The sequence below is a fragment of the Amia ocellicauda genome, chromosome 5, assembly GCF_036373705.1.
Source record: "Amia ocellicauda isolate fAmiCal2 chromosome 5, fAmiCal2.hap1, whole genome shotgun sequence".
Taxonomy (NCBI): domain Eukaryota; kingdom Metazoa; phylum Chordata; class Actinopteri; order Amiiformes; family Amiidae; genus Amia; species Amia ocellicauda.
Window position 1 is genome coordinate 26,632,639 of NC_089854.1, and position 22,074 is coordinate 26,654,712.

The 22,074-nt window shown below is 42.0% G+C and overlaps 2 protein-coding genes across 3 annotated transcripts; one reads left to right on the forward strand and one right to left on the reverse strand.

The window, feature by feature from the left end:
- The first annotated feature begins 57 nt into the window (after positions 1 to 57).
- Positions 58 to 12,647, forward strand: LOC136749954 (ras-related C3 botulinum toxin substrate 3). Its single transcript, XM_066704619.1, has 6 exons — positions 58 to 248; positions 6,267 to 6,338; positions 6,981 to 7,098; positions 10,596 to 10,658; positions 11,003 to 11,162; positions 12,393 to 12,647. The coding sequence occupies exons 1-6, from the start codon at positions 214 to 216 to the stop codon at positions 12,521 to 12,523; spliced, it is 579 nt and encodes a 192-aa protein (XP_066560716.1). The 5' UTR covers positions 58 to 213; the 3' UTR covers positions 12,524 to 12,647.
- A 1,598-nt stretch (positions 12,648 to 14,245) lies between these two features.
- dcxr (dicarbonyl/L-xylulose reductase) lies at positions 14,246 to 21,364 on the reverse strand. 2 transcript variants are annotated; one of them, XM_066704618.1, is made up of 10 exons: positions 20,539 to 21,364; positions 20,229 to 20,326; positions 19,552 to 19,649; positions 19,162 to 19,316; positions 18,427 to 18,469; positions 18,241 to 18,340; positions 18,007 to 18,071; positions 17,562 to 17,679; positions 16,973 to 17,115; positions 14,246 to 16,827 (listed from the first exon to the last, which is right to left on the reverse strand). In XM_066704618.1, the coding sequence occupies exons 2-9, from the start codon at positions 20,278 to 20,280 to the stop codon at positions 17,012 to 17,014; spliced, it is 735 nt and encodes a 244-aa protein (XP_066560715.1). In that variant the 5' UTR covers positions 20,281 to 20,326; positions 20,539 to 21,364; the 3' UTR covers positions 14,246 to 16,827; positions 16,973 to 17,011. The 2 variants fall into 2 exon arrangements, with proteins under 2 accessions (XP_066560715.1, XP_066560714.1); XM_066704617.1 differs by having other exon boundaries at positions 20,543 to 21,355.
- Positions 21,365 to 22,074: the final 710 nt, after the last annotated feature.

Here is a 22,074-nt window from a genome sequence, read left to right on the forward strand (position 1 = left end):
TATCCACCCTGCGCTGTGGTGTACTGTCTCTTTAAACGTGCTCGTCCTTTCCCGGAGATTCTCGTCTCTGCTCGGGATTTGCCTCTGCTGCTGCAGCTCCAGCGCGCTCCGAACCAGCCCCGTTATTATTACACAAATCTCAAATCACAATCCCAATTAGGCGAATTTAAACCTCTCCGGGAGTCTTCTGTTTGTTGCACACTCACTCGGCAAATGCAGGCCATTAAGTGTGTGGTTGTGGGCGACGGGTAAGTCAAAAGAGACCGATCATTTCTGACCAAATGTATTTTTTTTTCCCTGTGAGAATCCAAAAAGGCATCTGTGTGAGAATGCAATTGTTGCGAGAAGGGCTGGGGCTGCTCTCTGGGCTGGGAAATAGAGGTGCATTCTTCGCTGTGCAACGGAGAAATGTGATTACATGAAGATCATTTGTGGACTATTTGATGTTTCATTTATGAAAGGGTCGGGAATTGGCCGTGGATGGCAGCCAGGACCGAATTTGCAATGGACAGAATAGATGAAAGAATGCGGTGTGGGGTGGAAAACGTGCCTGTAAAACTACGGTGGTGCCTTTTTCAATGCTCGTCCGAGGGGGGGGGGGGGGAAACGTTTTCCAAATAAATAGTAATAACTAGTATTTGTGATATATTATGATGCGAGTAAATTAATAAAAAATCAAATACGCCTATAAGGTGGGCAAGTCCCCACAGCCTGCTGTACCTAAGCATATCGTATGATGTAATGTTTTCACACCTACATCAGGGTTATAATTGTAAAAGGCTTGATATTGTTACAGTTCTGTGACTATACATCAGAAAATAGTTTTCTGCCATTTTATTGTATTTATTGCATGCGTTTTCTAGGGGCTGGAGCCTATGTTATGTGGCACGTTTAAATTATTTACGCCGTAATTTGTTGTCTATATTGGGCTGGGTATTGACGGTTTGTGTGTGTGTGTGTGTGGGTGCGGGTGGTAGCTGGTCTCCGGTACAAAATGAAATCTAGATACTGGTAATGATAATTTATTATAATTATTTGTGGTTGTGAGACCCACTAGGTTACACCCAGAGTAGTGGAGGCTTCTACGTTTTTATATTCCAGTATTGACCTCTATGGAAAATATCATAAGAATGAAAATCTGTATTAAGGCCTTCCTTGCTTGTTGAATTTAATGCTCTTGTGTCTCTAAATGTGTTGTATGTGTTGATTGTGGTATTTTTTCGTGTAGTGAGGGGTGTCTCCTTGCACACAGACTCGTCAATTCACTGCTGTAACTGGTGGCACACACTGTAAAGGTGGATATTGAATAATAAAGAAAAATCTATCCTTGTAGAGGAAATGAAATACCGTTCATCACTGGATATTGTCACTTCTGTGGGGGAACAAGCATTTCACTATGGTTTGTTTATTACAGCTGATATATGTTGCCAATACTTTCATAGCAACTATCTACAATTTATTGTATCAATTTCTTCTTAAATGTTTAATATAGTGTGTAGAATCTATCTCACTCTATACTTTTAGCATACCAAATTTTATTACAGCAGAATGTATGCATTGAATAGCTTTTTCAGCAGTGACAAAAATAATGTTCAGTAGTGTAGTGTTCAGTGTAGTGTCATGTTTACTCTCATCTTTATAACTTGTCTTTAAAATGAAAACGTCAAGCCCATTTTATGAATACGCACACAGACACACAAATGAGTGCAACCCTTTTGTGCTCTGCCAACATTACTTCAGTATTTTCTCATCTCTGCTTTAAAGATCCCAATTGCCAGTGCTAGAAATAAGAATGTATTCTTCTCGCTCTTTGTTTATTTTATGCTAAGCCAAGACACAGTTGCCCGTTATTTCAGCTGGAGTGGTAACTAACAAAATTGCCCCCTGGGTTTGCAAGTTGTGGTGTGCCCCTTCCAAGGGCTGCCTCTCCCTTGTGCATGAAGAGGAGAGAGAATCTTCTAACTCTTATAATGACGACAGGTTATAATTGTGTGTGTGTGCATATATTGGCAGACTCTTGTCGGTCCACATCTGGATGAAAGCCTTCCAAAGATGTTTCCACTTGTTTTGATTTACAATGTCTCTTTTCCAGTGACAGTAGATATCTATGTATTTTAATTATTTAACCATTCATAATCATATTCGTATCTAATATTAAACTCAATTGCTGCTTCCAGCCCTCAGCATAAATGTTATAGTTCATGTTTTGAAAAGGTGACCCTCAATTCCAGTGTTTATGCACAATTGAACAATAACATGCATGGTTTATATTAAGCCTCATACTGCACTACAGGGACAAGTGAATATCTGTTGTACGTCCATCCCTGGTCAGTTCTGCATGTTCAGCATAAATTAGTAAGAAGTACTACAAGGCCTACAGACATCCTTACGAGAAGCCATTTATGCGTTCTTCTTTCTGATCAATCCAAATACTCAATCTACCTTTTCCACCTTCCACAGCAGGTCCTCTTTACAGCAGCAACAGAATGTATTTGAATGAAATACCATAATAATGGGGAGACCAAAAAAAAACACGATTCTTACAAATGTTTCGACACATCGGTGAAATAAATGTGCCTTTTTATTTCTGTAATGTAGGCTACATCTTTTTTTCTTCTACTTGAAATTTTTTATATTTCTCACTCTAGGACAGTGTTTTTTAGTGGGTGGGGGTGCAGCTTCAAGAAGTACCATCAAAAATAAAAACGTCAAGGTCCTTGATCTGTTATTATTATTATTGCCCGAACTGGTCACACAGTGTAAACAAACTGATGTCACAGGAAATGGAAAACTGAAAGCAGTTTTTTTAAATATACAGTTGCGCTAATAATCTTATCAATCAATCTTAGAAAATGGAGTGAGATGGGCAGCAAGATAACTACCAAAAGATGGTAGGATGCATGGAAAAATACATATCAAGGATATAGATGATAAATAAACAGCTTTCCTTGCACAAGGGGAAATGTGCCAAAAATATTGTTATATTTCTTTATGCTGTATACCGGATCCATTAAACTCTGTAAATAATGGCCAGAGTTTTTATTATTATTTTTTTGGGAACCTCAGTGTCTTCATGATTTGTATCATTCTAAGCTCTTCGGCCTATTTAATGAATGAGTTGTCACAGTGATCATTATTTGGAGGTCTATAGCGGTGTCTGGTCTCTCTAGCTCCTGTAGACCTTGGCTCTAGTGACTGTATATATTAGTGTCAATCCGTCACATTCGGCATTTCAGTGGCTGTTTTGTTTCTCTGCTATCTGGGAGGCCTGATCTGACCCAGCCTCACAAATCTTAGCAGAATTCCTTCCTGAAGAAGGAGACAGGGGAAATTCTGTGGTTGCTCATGAGAGGTGATGCTCCTAGTTTCTAATGGCGTGGTTATGGGGTTATGGGTCAAGTTTACTTTTGCATTTCCCTCCTGGATGTGGTTCAAGTGTTGTTGTTTCTGGTGCCCACACTATCTTGGCACCGAACAGCAGCTGTGTGAGTAAACAGGCCGAAGGGGAGAATAGTCTTATCCAGGGAGGTTGGGCTGGGATGTCCATTTGTAGGTTATCTTGGACACAAGATTTGTTTTTAACCTGCTCACCTTCTATATTTTTAGCTTACATATATGTATGTATTTTCCTTTATTTAGTTTAGTCATGGATCTGCACCAGAATTTAACATTGTGTGTTGGTTTGTTGTGATACCTCACTATGGGAATAATCTCTGTGGTGATCTTTGAGTAAAATATTACAGTTTTGGGAAGTCAGGCAGGGAGAAGAGCACAGCAAATCCCAGCTCGGGCCGTGAAGGGTTAACCATTCCATTGAATCTGGTGGTCATGTGACCAGCAGAAGCCAGGCACCTCCCACTATCAGAGAGCCTCTCCAGCCCACCTCTTTCTCACTTGCCAGACAGATAGCCGCCTTTCACAGCTCAGTAGCCCAGACGATTTGCACGGTGGTCTTTCTTTGCCAAGGGAGGCCGGCCCCTTTAGCTCTGAAGCCTCAGTACACGCAGGCCTGTAGAACAGCCAATCCTCAATTCCCACTCTCCACAACCCCCCCCCCCCCACATGACCACCCCCTTTTCCGGTTGTTCTGGGTTTTTGTGCCACTCACAGAGCTGTCACTTTGCATTCCCCCGTCCCTGTCCCGCCACTGATCTGAACAGATAACAGTGACAGGGGGCAGGCAGAGTGCCCCCCAGCTAAGTCTATGTAGGACAGAATCTGTCACATTGAGAGAGCAGGAAGGGAGATTTCGGCAGCGGCCAGCCAGACAGACGTGCCTAATTTATGTGCTCGCTCTCGGTTTAAATTATACAAGTGTGTTCGGGAAGGGGGCAGTGAGAGTGTGAGTCCTCCGCCACGGAGTCAAAGGGCTGGGATTCACAGTAGAGGGGGGAAGCTTTGGGGATTTCCCTTGCTTTCAGGGGTTTAATCACCGTACATCTGGCTTTGATGTCTCCATTATGGCACTGGAATTCTTTGCTTGGCATAAACGTCATTGTAATTTCTTACAAATGCTAAATTTTCAGTATTTTGTTTCCCCTTGGAAATAAATGCAGTATTGCTACGGTGTTATTTTTTCATTCATACACTGACCCTGGAGACACCATCGAGTGTTTCCAATTTTCTCAACCAAGGCAAATAAAATAAAACCAGATATGTTAGTCACATCCCCTGTGCTCATTGTCCTAGCTTGTCTGGAATTTTGGTAACTGTGATGTGTGAATTTTAATGTTCTCAGCTTTTGCAGTTATAGCAAAACAGTAAGACATTTGACTTCATGTGGTGAAAAGTATTTTATTAAGCTTTTCTGCATGTGACTTTCACAGATGTCACTGAATCCGATACGTTCTGGTTCTGCATCAGTATCACAGACACTGAAATGATAAGATTGTGTTCTTAATTCTATGTGTCAATACATTCAGACTCTTGTACTAGTAATTTTGGGGTCTATAAAGTTAATCTTGATTTTTTCCAAGGTTTGTTTGTCTACTGTCCAATTGCTCTGCAGACAGCTTGCTCCACAAAATTACACACTGAAAAATTTCAGAAATTGATCCCACAAATAAAATGTCCTGCCATGTATTCAAATCCGCCAGGCTAACCATAGGGAAAAAATACCAAGAAACACATGGTTGTATATGATCTGAGGAATCATGCAAATGCAAGTTAAACAACGTAAAAAGGAGTAGGCCTAGATAAAATATAGATTACACACGAGTAACAACTATAGGTTGGGTGTAAAGCTATTAAAAACAAGCCTTTGGAGAAGGCTGTTCAAAAAGAACAAATAATACTAGGGAAATTGGAAACCCCTCATAATGATGGTAAAAAAAAAAAAAAACTAATTGTGGGTAAGGAAATGCTGGAAAACATGTAGTCAGACACTGGGTTAAATGAGAATGAGCTATGCTTTTTATTTATTTAAGGGTCGCTCTTTCTTTGCTGTATAAATCTGTGTTTTTTTGTCCATTGAGAAGAAACTGACTATCCATGGGTTCGTCCAGGCTTAATTGAGCTGAACTGCTAGAGAGAGAGACTGCGGGTCACAGGGCGGCTGTCTCTGTATTGATTGCATTCACTTCATAATGGGCCTGCCTGGAGCTTGCGTGTGGGGGTGGGAGCTGGAGACAGATTCCAGCTTTTTCAGACCAAAGCAAGGCCTTGGGTGTGCCGACACAGGATTCATGGTGCAGGGGTGAAATCCTGCTTCAGGTATTAGAGTGGCCTTCACCATTCTCACCTATATTCTCAACTGAGGTCAGCAATTGCAGCCCAGCATGCTGTCTTTTTTCAGTCCTTAACGTGGTGTTGCACCCCTCTCCTAATCATTTCATCTGTCTCGTCGCCGTTCAGCTTCATAACTAAACGGCTACTTGTACCAGAATCATGCAATGTAATGGACCTGACAAGCATTATACTAGTGCTGTCGACCTATGCCAGGTGTAGTGTTCACCGTGATTGAGGCCCAATCCGAAACCAGGTGCCATCTCCAAAATACTGCAGCACAAGGCTGATGAAACGCTCTCATCCTGATGGTTTTGCAGGCTCTGTTTTTTGGCGAAGTGTCTCTTAATCCTCTGCATTGCGTTGCTGTGTATTTATGAAGGCAGGGTAGCACCACAGCCAGAGAAGAAGGCTCCCTGCGCTGGCACACACACACACACACACACACCCCTCTCCATCTCCTTTCCGATGTGAAGCTCTGCCCCAGTTCTGTTGCTTGCTGGGTATTTTTAACTTGATTTACTGCCTCTCCTGTCTTTCAGTGCTGTGGGTAAGACCTGCCTGCTCATCAGTTACACCACCAATGCCTTCCCCGGAGAATACATCCCCACTGTGTGAGTATAACCTGGGCTGTGGGCGCTGCATGTTGCAAATAGGCCAAACTGGACCAAAAAGGATAATGTGGCAAACCGTTGGTGCGGCAACTGGGCTCATGCTGCTGCCTCCCCTAAGAATGGTCTTACCCGATGCAGTGCTCCGCTGGGAGAATGATGAGGCTAGCCCTGCAGGGGGAATTTAATGTTCCACAGTGTTCATAAATTAAACCCGTTCCTGTTAGGAAAATACAATACAATAAATAAATACTTGCTTGTATGTCCATTTTTCATCACCCCATACATATAAATTCACGGAGTGCTACCAGACAGTCATTAAAGAAACATCTGCACATAGTTTCCATGAAATAGATGAGATGACTATGTTTTTCTTTTGTTTTTTGTTTTTTCAAAACCATCAGAGTTTTAGAAGGTCCCAGCTTCAGAGCATCAATAGGTGTATATATGTATGTATGTGTGTGTGTAATATGATAAGGGTATGTGCAGGAACTGTTGGAAATTAGAACATTCTTTAAGAGCTGTTTAAGGAATACAATACAAGCTGATAAGTACGTGTTGCCCAGTGTCGGTGTTATCAAGGCCTCTCAGTGGGTGAGTGTGTGGACCGCAAACAACAGTAATGCCTCCTCTCTCTTCCTCCAGCTTTGATAACTACTCTGCCAATGTCATGGTGGATGGGAAGCCCGTGAACCTGGGATTATGGGATACAGCAGGACAAGAGGACTATGACCGCCTTAGACCGCTCTCCTACCCACAGACGGTACGTCCGCCCCCGCCCCGACCCCACTCTTGCCTCTGTTTTTACAGTAGTTAATGTCTAGTTACAATCCTTTTGGTGTATTCTATGATATTTTCAGTGCACCTTTTAGTCAGCCAGTGTGTTACCGTCCCCGCACCGCTTTGCTGAAGGTTTCTCAAAAATGGATCACAGGAAAAGACAGCACAGGGAAGTCTCAGTGTTACACACCCCTCCATTTACTGATGTTAGTGCAACGTTATATCACTTCTTCTGTTAACGCCCAGACGACCGTCACAAAGAATGAGGAGGAAAAGGTGTCACAGGATGAAGAACCTAAAATCTGAAATATTGCAGTGTTTTTGCAAGGGGGGGGGGTAATACAAAAATATTACAAAAAATAAGAACTATTTCATAGTATTTATTTTATATCCCAGTTGTTTTTATAATGAAAAATACTGTTACAATTTAATCAGTTGCTTATTTGTATTACATGCTGTTTAACCCAGTAACAGGTGATCACGACAGCTGTCACAAAGATCTCAGTTGGAGACTTATTTAAATCAACAGAATAGCATTATAATTGGTTAGGATTAGAGTTGATACTGTGTTCATGCTGATCATGTTGTGCCTGTCATGCTTAGGGGATAGTACATATGTGTGTGTGTGTGTACAATGAGGGGAAAAAAAGTATTTGCTGATTTTGTACGTTTGCCCACTGACAAAGAAATGATCAGTCTATAATTGTAATGGTAGGTGTATTTTAACAGTGAGAGACAGAATAACAACAAAAAAATTCAGAAAAACACATTTCAAAAAAGTTATAAATTGATTTGCATGTTAATGAGGGAAATAAGTATTTGATCCCCTATCAATCAGCAAGATTTCTGGCTCCCAGGTGTCTTTTATACGGGTAACGAGCTGAGATTAAAGGGAGTGCTCCTAATCTCAGCTTGTTACCTGTATAAAAGACACCTGTCCACATAAGCAATCAATCAATCAGATTCCAAACTCTCCAGCATGGCCAAGACCAAAGAGCTGTCCAAGGATGTCAGGGACAAGATTGTAGACCTACACAAGGCTGGAATGGGCTACAAGACCATCGCCAAGCAGCTTGGTGAGAAGGTGACAACAGTTGGTGCGATTATTCACAAATGGAAGAAACACAAAATAACTGTCAGTCTCCCTCGCTCTGGGGCTCCATGCAAGATCTCACCTCGTGGAGTTTCAATGATCATGAGAACGGTGAGGAATCAGCCCAGAACTACGCGGGAGGATCTTGTTAATGATCTCAAGGCAGCTGGGACCATAGTCACCAAGAAAACAATTGGTAACACACTACGCCGTGAAGGACTGAAATCCTGCGGCGCCCGCAAGGTCCCCCTGCTCAAGAAAGCACATGTACAGGCCCGTGTGAAGTTTGCCAATGAACATCTGAATGATTCAGAGGAGAACTGGGTGAAAGTGTTGTGGTCAGATGAGACCAAAATCGAGCTCTTTGGCATCAGCTCAACTCACCGTGTTTGGAGGAGGAGGAATGACCCCAAGAACACCATCCCCACCGTCAAACATGGAGGTGGAAACATTATGCTTTGGGGGTGTTTTTCTGCTAAGGGGACAGGACAACTGCACCGCATTAAAGGGACGATGGACGGGGCCATGTACCCTCAAATCTTGGGTGAGAACCTCCTTCCCTCAGCCAGGGCATTGAAAATGGGTCGTGGATGGGTATTCCAGCATGACAATGACCCAAAACACACAGCCAAGGCAACAAAGGAGTGGCTCAAGAAGAAGCACATTAAGGTCCTGGAGTGGCCTAGCCAGTCTCCAGACCTTAATCCCATAGAAAATCTGTGGAGGGAGCTGAAGGTTCGAGTTGCCAAACGTCAGCCTCGAAACCTTAATGACTTGGAGAGGATCTGCAAAGAGGAGTGGGACAAAATCCCTGCTGAGATGTGTGCAAACCTGGTGGCCAACTACAAGAAACGTCTGACCTCTGTGATTGCCAACAAGGGTTTTGCCACCAAGTACTAAGTCGAAGGGGTCAAATACTTATTATAACATGCAAATCAATTCATAACTTTTTTTAAATGTGTTTTTCTGGATTTTTTTGTTGTTATTCTGTCTCTCACTTTTAAAATACACCTACCATTAAAATTATAGACTGATCATTTCTGTGTCAGTGGGCAAACGTACAAAATCAGCAGGGGATCAAATACTTTTTTCCCTCACTGTATGTATGTGTATATATGTATGTATGTGTGTATGTATGTATATGTATATGTGTATATATATATATATAAAATACCTGATCTGAACCTTTGAGGGATCTGAACTGACGGTCTGTGAAAATGGAATTTGTGCTCTTTCACAGAGATCTGAATAATTGAAAATGTGCCTCTGTGGGTATGCAATAAATCGGGGTCCTCTGAAAGCAGTTAATTCTCAATCTGCATAGAAAATACATTAAATTTCATTAGAGGGAGGTGGGCGGACGTGGGGTGGGTGGGAAGTGAGTAAACACGTCTGGCATCTGTAGTTCTGTTTGTTTTTTTTTCTACAAAATTCCACCACTAGAAAAGCACGGAACTCTGCATTGAAGGATAAATATATGCGTGCTGGAGTTTGTATAGAATCGGAAGGCCTTTTAATATAATCCTTCTATTGTGCAAGTTCGCTGCTGGGGCTGCCTATTGTCTCCTGACTGACAGGGCGAAGTCAGGTGGTACAGCGCTGGCTGACTGTGCCAGGTACAAGCCCCCTGCCTGACACTGGTGCCTTCCCTGCATGTAAATGCGCGGAAGCGTGAGACACTGGATTCCCCATCGGTCTACTCCATGGGCGTCCATGCAGGAATCCGTCGGCCAATTAGTGTGTCATCCCACCGCTACACAGAGGCTTTGCGCTGCTCTCACTTTGTAGTTATTTGGTGCATTCTCGCCCAGCAAAACAGACAACAGCTGCGGTGAGCTGAGGCGAGGCTTAGAAAGACCGGTCTGGGGCTTCATCCAGGGTGAATTAACAAAACCTCCAGAGGAGATTGATTTTATGAAGCTAAATTTGTCCTTGCTGTTATGGAGTTAGAGGGGACTTGATTGCTTCATTAAAACCACTGTGTTGCCAGTAAAGGAAAGAGGTATAGATCTCCTTGCAGGCAACTCATGTGACATCACTCTCTGAAACGAACACCTTCGGTTTTTCTTGCCACAGAGGTGAACCAAATTCAGATTTCATAGCACGTTACTTATGAATTTACTGGTAGCAGTGTGCAATAAAAAAATCCATAAATTACTGCCATTTACTACATGTGCTTAATCTAAATTTTACAAGTGTACAAATTATAGGTTGTACGTTTTATTTATTTATTTAGTTTTGATTAATGGTAGTGTCTGCGGCCCCTGCTGATTTTCCTTTAGATACGAATTTTGGCTTCCTGTGATCCACTGATTGCCCGTGCCCATTGATTGCTCGGCAAAGAGTCTGGCTGATTTACATGTATGTTTCTCTCTGGTTTCCCACAGGACGTGTTCTTGATATGCTTTTCTCTGGTCAGCCCGGCGTCTTTTGAAAACGTCCGAGCAAAGGTCAGTACTGCGATCCTAGGCCCCCCTGTCAGGGTGCAGGTTGGGAGCTCTGTATTGGGTCATAGCCCTGCAGACTGCTCTCTGTCCCCTTTGAACTGAGACAGGATGTCTCACCTTGGGGCTGAGGTGCTCAATGTTCCCATGGATATGCACTGAAGGTGTTATCGCTTAATTGTTACATATGTCTTTGTCAATTTCATTATGTGTGGATGAAATATTATTTTCTTATGATGTTTTCCCTTTGAAGTTGGGAATGTGTAGACCATTGTATGTTAGTGTGGGTAAATGCCATGTTCTTCTTATGCTCTATCTCTCTGTCTCTCTGATTCTCTATCTGGGAGTAGTGGTACCCGGAAGTGAGGCATCACTGTCCAAACACTCCCATCATCCTGGTGGGCACCAAGCTGGACCTTCGGGACGATAAGGACACCATCGAGCGCCTTCGAGACAAGAAACTGGCACCCATCACCTACCCCCAGGGTCTGGCCATGGCCCGCGAGATTGGTAAGCACTCACCTGCTCACCTTTTGTGGCCGAAGGTCTCTGAGGAGAGTCTGAACGTTTCCGCTTCTGTCTCCATGGTTCCGAGATTAAATCTAGGAATCGGTGTGTTGCTAGTGAGCTGTGTGTAGTTTTGGAGAATGGAGAGGTTGAAGGTGAGGATAGAATGGGGGAAATAAAATCTGGATTAGCTTTGCACTTGATCACTCCTGCTTCAGCATATCCAAGATTTCCAGTGACCTATAAATAATATATTTAAAACTAGAGGTTGTGCATTTTCAATCATTTTCAATGTATCATTAGTGCTACATTAGTGGTGACCCTGGCATATTGAATGCAGCTTGTCGGGTTTGGCTGTGATTCCGCACTGGGCTGAGCTGTTCTGAAGTGTGTGATTTTGTTGGTCAAAAGGGGGGAGTGTTTCTCCTCTTTTGAGAGCTGTATTTATTGCAGGAACAGGTTTGCCTCCTTCCCTCACAGGCTTTGCTTCATTTTTATTCTTCTCATCTTTCAGTCGAAGCATTTAGCTGACATGTTGTTTACAGTGTCACGATTGCCATTTCCTATAGGAACTGTGGTTTGTACCCGTGTAATGTTGGAGAAAGACAGAGAGACTTTGTGAGCAGGGATTGGGGGGGCAAGAAGGATGCCCAGAGAATAAAGTGAGCAGAATCAGAGAGACCCATCAGCTGCTATCAAAGGAGCCTTTGTTGTGTGTTCTAGTGTGTGTGTGTCCCTCTGCTTGTGTGTGTGTGTTATTAAGGCAGCCAGGAACACAAAATCCCCTAATTATTCTAGCACTCTAATGAGCTTTATTGTCTTTATCACCAAGAAAACAAGTCAAGTTTGGTGACGCGTTCTTCAGACAATTTAAATACAATAAGTGGTTTCAAAACCAGCCACCTCTGATTTGTTTTTGCCAAACAGAATTTCTGCTGTTTCTTTTAGCTCAGTCTATAAGTGTTACAGAGCATCAAACATTAGCATAGCCAAAATATGCTGGAATAAATGCAATGTGCTATATTCTATTGTCAGAATGCATTACTCTCCCATTTATGTAAAACATGAATGCGTCTCTTTTTCCAAAATAAGTTTGCATGATTACCAAAGCAAAACATGACATTTCTGTGCACAGCTAGCATAAATCCAGACTTTCTATAATGACCTGTGACATTATTGTTTAATTAAAGTATGTCCTTGATGTGCTGTAACGTCCTGCTTCCTCTCTCCCAGGTGCTGTGAAGTACCTCGAGTGCTCAGCTCTGACCCAGCGTGGCCTGAAGACTGTGTTCGACGAGGCCATCCGAGCTGTCTTGTGTCCCCCACCCGTCAAAAAGCGCGGCAAGAAGTGTACCGTCTTCTGAGAGGCCCGCCGAAGAGAGCCGTCTCAGGAAACACACACCATGCTGGGGGGAGGGGGAACTACAACTACAAAATCAACAATAATTACTCGCTGTTTTTCTTAAGAGAAATCCAAACACAATTAAAACGGTACTCGTGGGGCAGAGGCGGGAGGGGGGAGCGAAAAAGGGGAGCAGGAACTTAAATCGCAGCCTGCCCTCTTAACTAAATATAAAAACGAAAAACAGCACTAAAGATTCTGTCAGATTTTGCCTTAAAAAAAATGGAAAGAAAAGGCATTTTAAATGTGTGTTGTTGCAAGAAAGTAAAAAACTACCGAACCAGGAATTTTAATTCGAAACAAAATGGAAATAGAATATTTCTCTTTAACAACTTTACAACACAGAATATATAAAGATTTGCCCTCCCCCTCCCCAATCTCCCCTCCTCCCCATCCCCTTTTCTTTGAAGACCTGATTTTCAGAGTTGATTTTGGTGGCATTGTTGCAGTGCGGACATGGCTAGCTATTTTGCAGGTGTTTTTTTTTTTTTTTTTTTTTTATATATGGTTTTGTGAATGTTTGAAAGATGTGACAGTGTACACTTCTGTTGTGAAAAGCTTTGAGTCTACACCGCGGGGCTGGAGTAAACAATAGACACTCACCTAGTAGAAACCAGAAAATTATTTGAAGAAAGGGCAGTCTGTATGTTGAGAATGTCATATGACCTTTACCGTGCATGGAAAACAAATCCTAGCACAGGGGCAATTGGACTAGGAGCCCATAATGCACACATTTCTGTGTCCCTTTTCCCAGTTCACAGTAAGATGGTCTGTGCTTCTATATAGTAACTGCTACTGCAGGTACATTTTGGGAGAAAGAACATATAAAACTGAATGAACAAATTTCCTTCAAAAATGTGAAACGTGCTAAACTATGGATGGCTTCAGACGTTGGTTAGGCTATTGATTATTTTAAGCAGTTGTAGAAAAACACTTCAGCCTTCATTGCATAGCTTGCTTCGTTCTAACATGGCTCCTGTGAAAAGAAGTTCCTAGTTCTTCAGTTTTTGTTTTGTTTTTTACTTTTCTCAAAGTGAAAAACAAATAATTTTTTTAGCATGTGGATTCAATACAACTAATCTTTTTTGGGTATGATTTAGATAAAGATATTATCATTAATTTACCAGACACTTATTTTTCTCTACCCCTAACTAGAGGCCCACATATAAACAACTGCCCTGTTATTAGAGAGGATTCGTTTTTGGCCTTCCTGTATACTCCTTGAAACCTCTGTGCATCCTTTCATCTTCTTCTCAAAGGTCTGCCCTGCTTGCCTCGGTTTAGACGAACCCTGTTTACTGTTCGGGGGCCCTGCACCATCTTAGAGGGAAATAAAATGTTTGAAAAATGCTGAAAATGTGCCGTTGTGAAGTAGTATTGGGGGACTAGCATGCCAAATGTAAAAACCGCAGAACCCTATTGCCTGAAGAAAAAGCCTCTTCACTTACGTTTGGGCTGGCATGGGCACCCAGTCTTAATTATTTCTCTTCCCCATTTGACTCCCTGTACGTCCTTCTGTCTTGGTTTGTGTGCATGTGTGTGTGCGTGCGTGCGTGCGTGTGGGGTTGCTCTAGTGACCTGTACCTGTATTATTGCATATTTGATAATCCACTTGACTTTACGAAATAACCATTGACAAGAACAATACAGAGAAAAGGATATTGAAAAACCATAACATTAAAAAAAGAGAAGAAAACACACACTTTATTGGTCTCTTAATTGCTGCCAAAAAGACACCTACATTTCCAAACTAGTGTATAAACAAATCATTTAACATTTTAGAAGAGGTATGCATTAATAAATGAATAAAATTATTTGTATGTATCTAAAGAAGTACCTTTTTCCATTTTTAATTTTAAAGACAACATTCAGACTCTGGTGTGAGGATGCTTGGGTCTCCCTTTGCTTTGCTTCTCTTAGCGTCTTAGAAACAACTCCATTGAACCAGGGTACTTAAATATACACCTAGAGAGAGGTGCCTAGGGTTTAATGCTGCATTGACAATTTGTCTCCCTCTGGTGTTCAGCAGTAGCATTACAGATTTGTATAATCTCGGCCAGCTCTGTTGGCATAGCAACTGCATCCAGTTGATACAAGGTGCATCTGAGCATGCTCAGAGACTAGGGTCTGGTTGTGTCACAGTTAAAGCGTCAGAATTCTTGAACTGCATGGAAACTATTTGGAACCTGTGGATAGCGCCTGTTGTTTGTCTGAAATCTCGTCCATTTCCAAGGTGGCTCTGGCGAGATTGCATAACTCCTTCAAGATGCGTTTTACGTTTGTTTGTTCGATTGTCTGTCTCTTTATTTTTTATTACTATTCATGTCATAAAAGAGTATTGTGGGAAAAAAATAAAAATTAAAAAAAATCAATTTTGTATAATAAATATGAACTTATAACTAAAGCAATGTTTTTGCCAATCGGTGATTTATTTTGTCTTACTGAGAAATTGGTAAAGTTGAAACCAGGGATATTTTCACTCAACATGACTGAGACAGGTTTTTGGGGTGGGGGGGGTGGTTAGGGTTTTAACTGGTTATTTGTGAAAGACAGAATATTAGTTATAGTTTGGCTTATATTGTCATTATATTGCATAATATTGGCTTGTACAATAAGATACACTCTTAACACGACTTACTAACGTATAAATCACACACCTCACAAATAGTATTGTGAATTTTCGTTTCTATTTTTATTTGACAATCAACTGTCTCTGTCTATATTTGAACACGTTTTACAATGCTGTTTGGAAAAGCACTGATTTTGTTGGAGGCCTGGCTTTTTGTTATCAGGTGTTCTATGTGGAGTACTGTGTGTATGTGTTGGTGTATGTTTTGTTTCTCTGCAGCCGCTCCTCAGTTTTAACAGGGTTTGCCTGGGTAAAGTATCACAATTCCAGGGTGTACAGATTAGTGGCAACAGGCAGAGCAGAGGAAGTAGGGATCAATATGCAGAGTCTGTCCAACAAGAGCTACATGAGCCACTGGAACCAAACTGCTGAAACTGATAAGATCTACTGAAAAGGTAACTTGTTCCTTTCTATCTTCTTTCTTTTCAAGTGAATAGTTAGTGTTAAGGGTGTCTCTTATTATACAAGAGATGTAATATTGGGTAATGTGGATGAGAGGACTGCAAAGATAAGAGACGTCTTAAACAATTAGAGACACGTTTAACAGAACTTACTAACTTATTATAAATCACACACCTAAGGATTAGACTCTCAAATATCTTTACAGTGAATTTTCATGTATGTATTTATTCTTCATTTTCTTCTATTTTCATTTAACAATCAACCCCCTTTCTCTGTCAAAAATGTTTTGGTCCAGGATCCTACAGAAACCGATCTGTGTTGTGTTTTCATGCTGGTAAATTTAACAAAACGATTAAAAACTGAAACGTCGTTGGCAACTAAAGAATTTTTAAATACTGATAACACTCTGCACGGGATGACATCTATACATATAAGAGTTCTAAGCATGTTTGGAAATGATGCGGTATGATTGCCTGGTTACTCATGTGATTTATAATGGGATCATTAATGGAATCAGTCAAGCGGCACTGTACATTATCACTGTTTACTGTACATTTCACATTGATTTGTTGATTAAATCCTCAAGTCAGATGTGCAGACTGTTCTACCCACTGCTTTTCTATCATGTAAGTACAGTTTTGTCTCCCATCTGTCATTGAGATTGAGTGTAGATAAGTGAACAAATTAATTTCTGCAACTTGTCAGATGAGAGTTACATTAGCCCTTAGTAATTACCTGCATGTGCTTGATACACTGTTCATTGCAATTTGGAATAGTAAAGCAAAACAAAAAGCCTCCGCGGATCCTCAATATTCCCCAGCAATGGAAACATCTGATGGAAGCAATCATCCAGATTAAATAAATGCATATTAGTGTGGGACATGATCTCTATTTGGGCCCAGGAACAAGCAGCAGTGTTGCTTTATCTACAACTTTACCTATGCAGATAACAGGTATGTACCAAGACCCAAAACTGAAAGATGTAAAAACCCATAAACCACTGTAAAATCAAAACTCAATTACTATATAGAATCACTGTTATGTTTTATTATTATTATTATTTGATTGTATTTACATTTGTTTTTTAGAACAGTAACAGATTTTTATCTGGGCTGTCTTAACCTGTTCCACTCTGCTGGCAGAATCCCAGAATCAAAGGCCTCTCTGCTCTGTGCTCCAAGGGTTCCACAGATGGCAGCGTTGCATTCAGGTTAATGATGAAATACTCCAAACATCTAGAGGGTGGGGAAAGAGGGCTTTACTGTAGGTTTTTACAACCAAGATTTGAGCACTATTGCTGAGCCAAGTCCTGTAAAAGACTAATCGCTAAGCCAAGAGTGCACATCAAAAGACAAACCGACAGAAAGAAGTCACGCTCACCGTAATGGGAGGAGTGGACAGCAGGGTTGAGTATGGCAATCAGCAGGCCAGAAACCCACCATCCACTGGTAGTATGACCCCATTTGTCATGGCACTCTTGTCACTGAGGAGGAACAGGATGGAGTTCACTACATCTTCAACCTCTGGAGAAAGATAGAGGGAGAGGGAGACAGGCCATGTCAGGGGCTGTGGTCCAGGGACAGCTGGTACCTGTAAGCCAGTGACTAGTCTCCACCAGCTCATTTTTCTGCCCTGTTCTTAGGCCGAGCATGTACATGCCACTAGAGGATATCCTGAAAAATACCACTGGAGAGGGAATGACCACAAAATGCTGTGTCTGCCAGGAAGGAAGGAAAGGTTGTACCACTGAGCACTATCCCTTTTCTCACATCGGGGGGCTTTGAAAATGTGGACATCAGCACAACATGCATAGAGCAAATTACCTGAGGGAGGTGGGGAGCAATAAGTTTTCCTGTTTCAATGCTGTCAAACTCTTTTGGCAATCTGGAGTGATACAAAAGGATCAAGGTTTCCCCTACATGGTAAGTGCACTCAGTGGCACTCAGTGCTTGAGTGGGGAGCAGCTGACCTGCAAATCTCCCCATTGGGATGCGTGATGTCATCGCCTTGGCCTTCTCAGGGTTGCTCCAGCCTATCCGCCCCATGTCAGTCATCACCACCGTGGGGTTAATGGAGTTCACCCGGATCTGAGGCAGAACAAGAGAGAAACTGACTGTGACCAACTGAGATCCACCACTCCTCACTGCAGCGGACGAGGAGACATGCCAGGTTACGGGACATGGAAGAGAAATTGCTAAATTACGTCATGCCAAACTTTCTCCACAGAATACGTTGGAAGCAGAACAGTATCTGCTAATGGCCTTTGCCCCAAAGAAGGTGACAACCATAAGCTGATTTATTTTATTTACTTTTTCTATACCATAGCTCATATTTTGACATGCCAAATCAGTTTGCTGGTTAAAAACAGAAATCCAGAATAATCTGTGAATAATCAGAGAATTCCTGTACACTACCTGATCAGGCCCCAGCTCAAGGGCCATCACCTTGGTCAACATATCCAGAGCACTTTTGGTGGCACCTACGAAAAATCAACAGTAATTTATTCTGGTAATTTTATGCTTTAAACTGTACAGGCAAAGATTTATTTCCCAAGCCAGTATAAGGACAGAATAGTCAATTACATTTCATAAAGCACAATATAGCTGAAGAGGACAGATCTGTGCCAGTGAGGCGTGACTGAGACTTACAGTAGACAGTGTGGTCTTTCAGAGCACTCTGCGATGCCTGGCTGGAAACATTGACAATGGAGCCTCCCGATCCTCTGGCCTTCATTCCCCGAGCCACTATCTGCACAAACACCATCCAGGCAGCATTGGTCAAAAAAACTAACAAAACAAAAAAGGCAGCAGGCGTCTCAAATGTTCAACTCTTACCTGAGCCACGTGCAGGGCTGCTTTCACATTGACATTGAAGGCTCTGAAAGTATTAGATTAAATGGGAGATAAGTACATTTAAAATGATTTTAAAGTATAAATGTCTAAGATGTTTTACACTGGACACAAATGCATAAAAACCAAGAACAGGCCTGTGGTTTTGGTGCCTAATAAAGGCCTCCTTTGAGTGCAGAATGCCCATTGTCTTTTTACATACTTTAAAAGGAGGGGACTCATGCCCCTCTGAAAACCTTTTTCCTCTCGAAACAAACGGTGGTGTATTTTCTGTTTCACAGGTTAATTCTTCTGTGCTGTCAACTAGAATCGAGAGCAGGGAGAGACTGAGGCCGGTGGGGTGCTCTACTCACAGCACACCAGTAGGTGGCAGTCGGGAGTCTCTTGGACAATTTTAATCTTCAAATTCAGTGGAGAGCCTTGGCATTCAATCTCTTTAGACTCAAAATAAGTTGCATCTGATCCCGCAAGCTACATAACCAAGGTGATTGAACACCGTCTCTAGCCCTATAGCCTGCCGTATTAATAGGCAGCAGACAAAGAACAAAATGCTGGACAGCAACCCTTGAGGACAGGATTTGTTTCCAATAAAGGTAAAAACTGTGACTAGAAAGCTTTCAGTGATGAGAAGGTTGTAAGCCCTGCAATATGGCACCTACACTTGGTACCTGCATGTCCCTGCCCACATTCAACTGTGTGGTAGGCCTGTACAGTATTTACTTATCGAACGCCTCAGGGGTAACCTCTAGGAAGGGCTGCAATATGGCACAGGCTGCGTTGTTCACCAGCAGGTCCACTGGGCCGATACTCTTCAGGGCTTTGGCAGTGGCGTCCCAGTCAGAGAGATCCACACAGACGGGCTGGATTGCAGGACACTGGAACAACATGCACATACAGCATGTCTCGAAGGTACTTCACACACATTACCAACTCACACTGATGCACACACATGACATGCACATGTGGCAGGTATGCCAATCATGCTGTGGAAAACTACAGCTTCTCAATACAGGGAAACAGATGGATCTTTAATTTAGAGGGAGGGCTTAAGATGCAGTGTAGTGGATTTTAAGTAATAAATAAATAAATAATGTGGTGTGAAAGCAGTACCTCTTTGACAAGGCTGTCCAGATCATCCTGGGTGCGGGTGACGGCGACCACCTCTGCCCCGCCGTGCACAAGAGCCAGCGCTGTGGCCCGGCCTATGCCTGCAACAGTATTCATTGATTTCTCCACAATGACATATGCGTTAACATTATGCATAATATTTACACATGAATCCAATGTCAAACTTGTTGTGTGGAATAAATGACTAATAGGAAACTTGTACAGTTTTACTTTTACATGATAACGATGGATTATGATGCATAACGAGAGAATTGTGTGGGTGGTATTTACATAAATATTCCATATTTAAGCATCCAATAAACAGATTCACACTGTTAGGCCCTTTTAAGTTCATGGGGGAAATAATGTTTAAAAAAATGCTTCACAGTATTCTATTTTTGTAAGTGTTTTGGAAATGTGTAATCAATTTTATAACACTAATAACTCATGCAGTACTAGAAGCCTACTGCATACCAAGCGGTGTCGCTGTGCATCTATAATAAACTAAGGTCGTGTCTGTGCGCCGTAGTTTTCCGCAGTTCTGCGCGGATCTGCGTGGCTCCACCAACGGGATCGCTGGAATTCTGCACATCTGCGCAGAACTGCGGAAATATGCGCTACAAGAACACGACCTAACCTTTGCCAGCCTTACCTACGGTGGCCTTGAAGTACAAATTTACCTTTGCCAGCGCCAGTGACCAGGGCCCGTTTGCCGCTGAATTTAATCTCCATGTCTGCGCGAAAGCCCAGAAAACCCCACAGCAAAACGGCGAGTCGTCTGAAATAACAGCGTTGCCAAAACACAAGACAGATGTGAACCCTACGATCGTAAACAGCACATGCAAAAAAGAAAAATGCATTGCGAAAAATAGCCTAACTCCATTTTGTTCGTAGTCTTAGTTCCTTGCTTACATACTACGTGAAGAAATACAATCAACCGTAAAGTACGATTTACACATTTAACTAATGATACTTTGGTTTCATATCTACCCACACAAATTCGTTTCCAGGCGATTGATATCGATGAATATTTGTAATCAGGAAAATCTCCGGAGCTTTTAAAATTGCGAGCGAAGTTCACACAGGAAGAAAAACAGGAAAGTTGAATATTCACAGATCCGCAGATCCCCTGTTACTGGTTAATACTGACCATTCAAAGGAAACCTAGGAAAAAGTAATCGGATTTTTTCCCCCTTTGTTTTTTTGGCCAACTGTACGAATTATGTAAAGGCTAGTTTTAAAAAGACACTCAGTGGTCAGTTTTCTGAACACCATGGGTTAACCACAATTGTTTCTTATGGTATGGTGATTTGGTAATAATGTGCTGTAAGTGACCTTACTTTCTAAAAGGAAGCATTCTTGTTCGTGGACAGATATGAGATCTGTTATTGTTCCCAGGATTGTTTGGATTTGGGGGGTGGATGTATTTTCCCCTTCTTTACTCTAGCAGGATTTACAGTATGCAAGCAAGCATCCATGGTAGACTGCTTTGACCTCATTAACACCACTAATTCCCCTAATTATGTCATCCAAAAAGAACTGAAACCTCAGGACTGTAATGAGTGTTTTCCACGTTCCTGTGGGAAAGATGCAGAGTCTGAGAAAGTGAATGTTATGCTCATTATGTAAAGCTGCGCGAAGCTGCTGTGCTATGATATCAGGTCTGGGGGCGCAAATTAATGTTCCGACCAGTTGCTAAAACAGGCTGTTGCCTTCAACTCATCACACAAAGGACGCAACCCCATCTATCAGTTTCAGAGCCCTATGAACTCCACTGTGATGTATGAAATCACTGATGCTGGCAGAAAGTGCAGTTCGGATCACAAATTAGCTTATGACTAATGGTCTTCTGTCCACATGCACTTTCTTTTCTTTTTAATTATCAAAATGGATTGTAGTTATACTTGCATCTGCACATGATCATACCAGATGTCTGAGCGATTAATTGGCAAATGTAATAGCATACATGTGACAGGCAGTGTGAGGTTTGCAAACTATTGTGTTCTCCCATGTTCAAGCTCTGCGAGAGTGGCGGGGGTGGGGGGAGACACAGGCTTCAGCCTTTGTTTGGGAAGAGGAACACTGTAACACCCCTATGTGAGCTGGGAGTAGGTGAGATCTGGACCGTAACTTGTGTTTTTAGTACAGTAAGGCCAGAAATGTCAGGGTTGTGTTATGACGCTCTAAAAATGGGTTCGTGCTGCACCAGATGGCATCCTGCAGTGAAGTGAAACTGCCGTATTAGCATTTTCAGGGTTGCAATAAATATGAACATGTAGAATGTCGTAAGCCACACACACAGGAAATTAACATTCAAATACACATGATTGCTTTTAAATTATTTTCATGTTGGCCAGCCTCTGAGAGGAGCCAAGGGACTAAGTTCACAAGAAGGAAACTTTAATTATATAGGAGATTTTTGCATATATACTTATACAGACTTTGGCCACATTTCCATGCATATGTACTGCTCCACTCCAATTTCACTAACCACTCGCTCTTAGTCAAAACTTGGAAAAATGTACC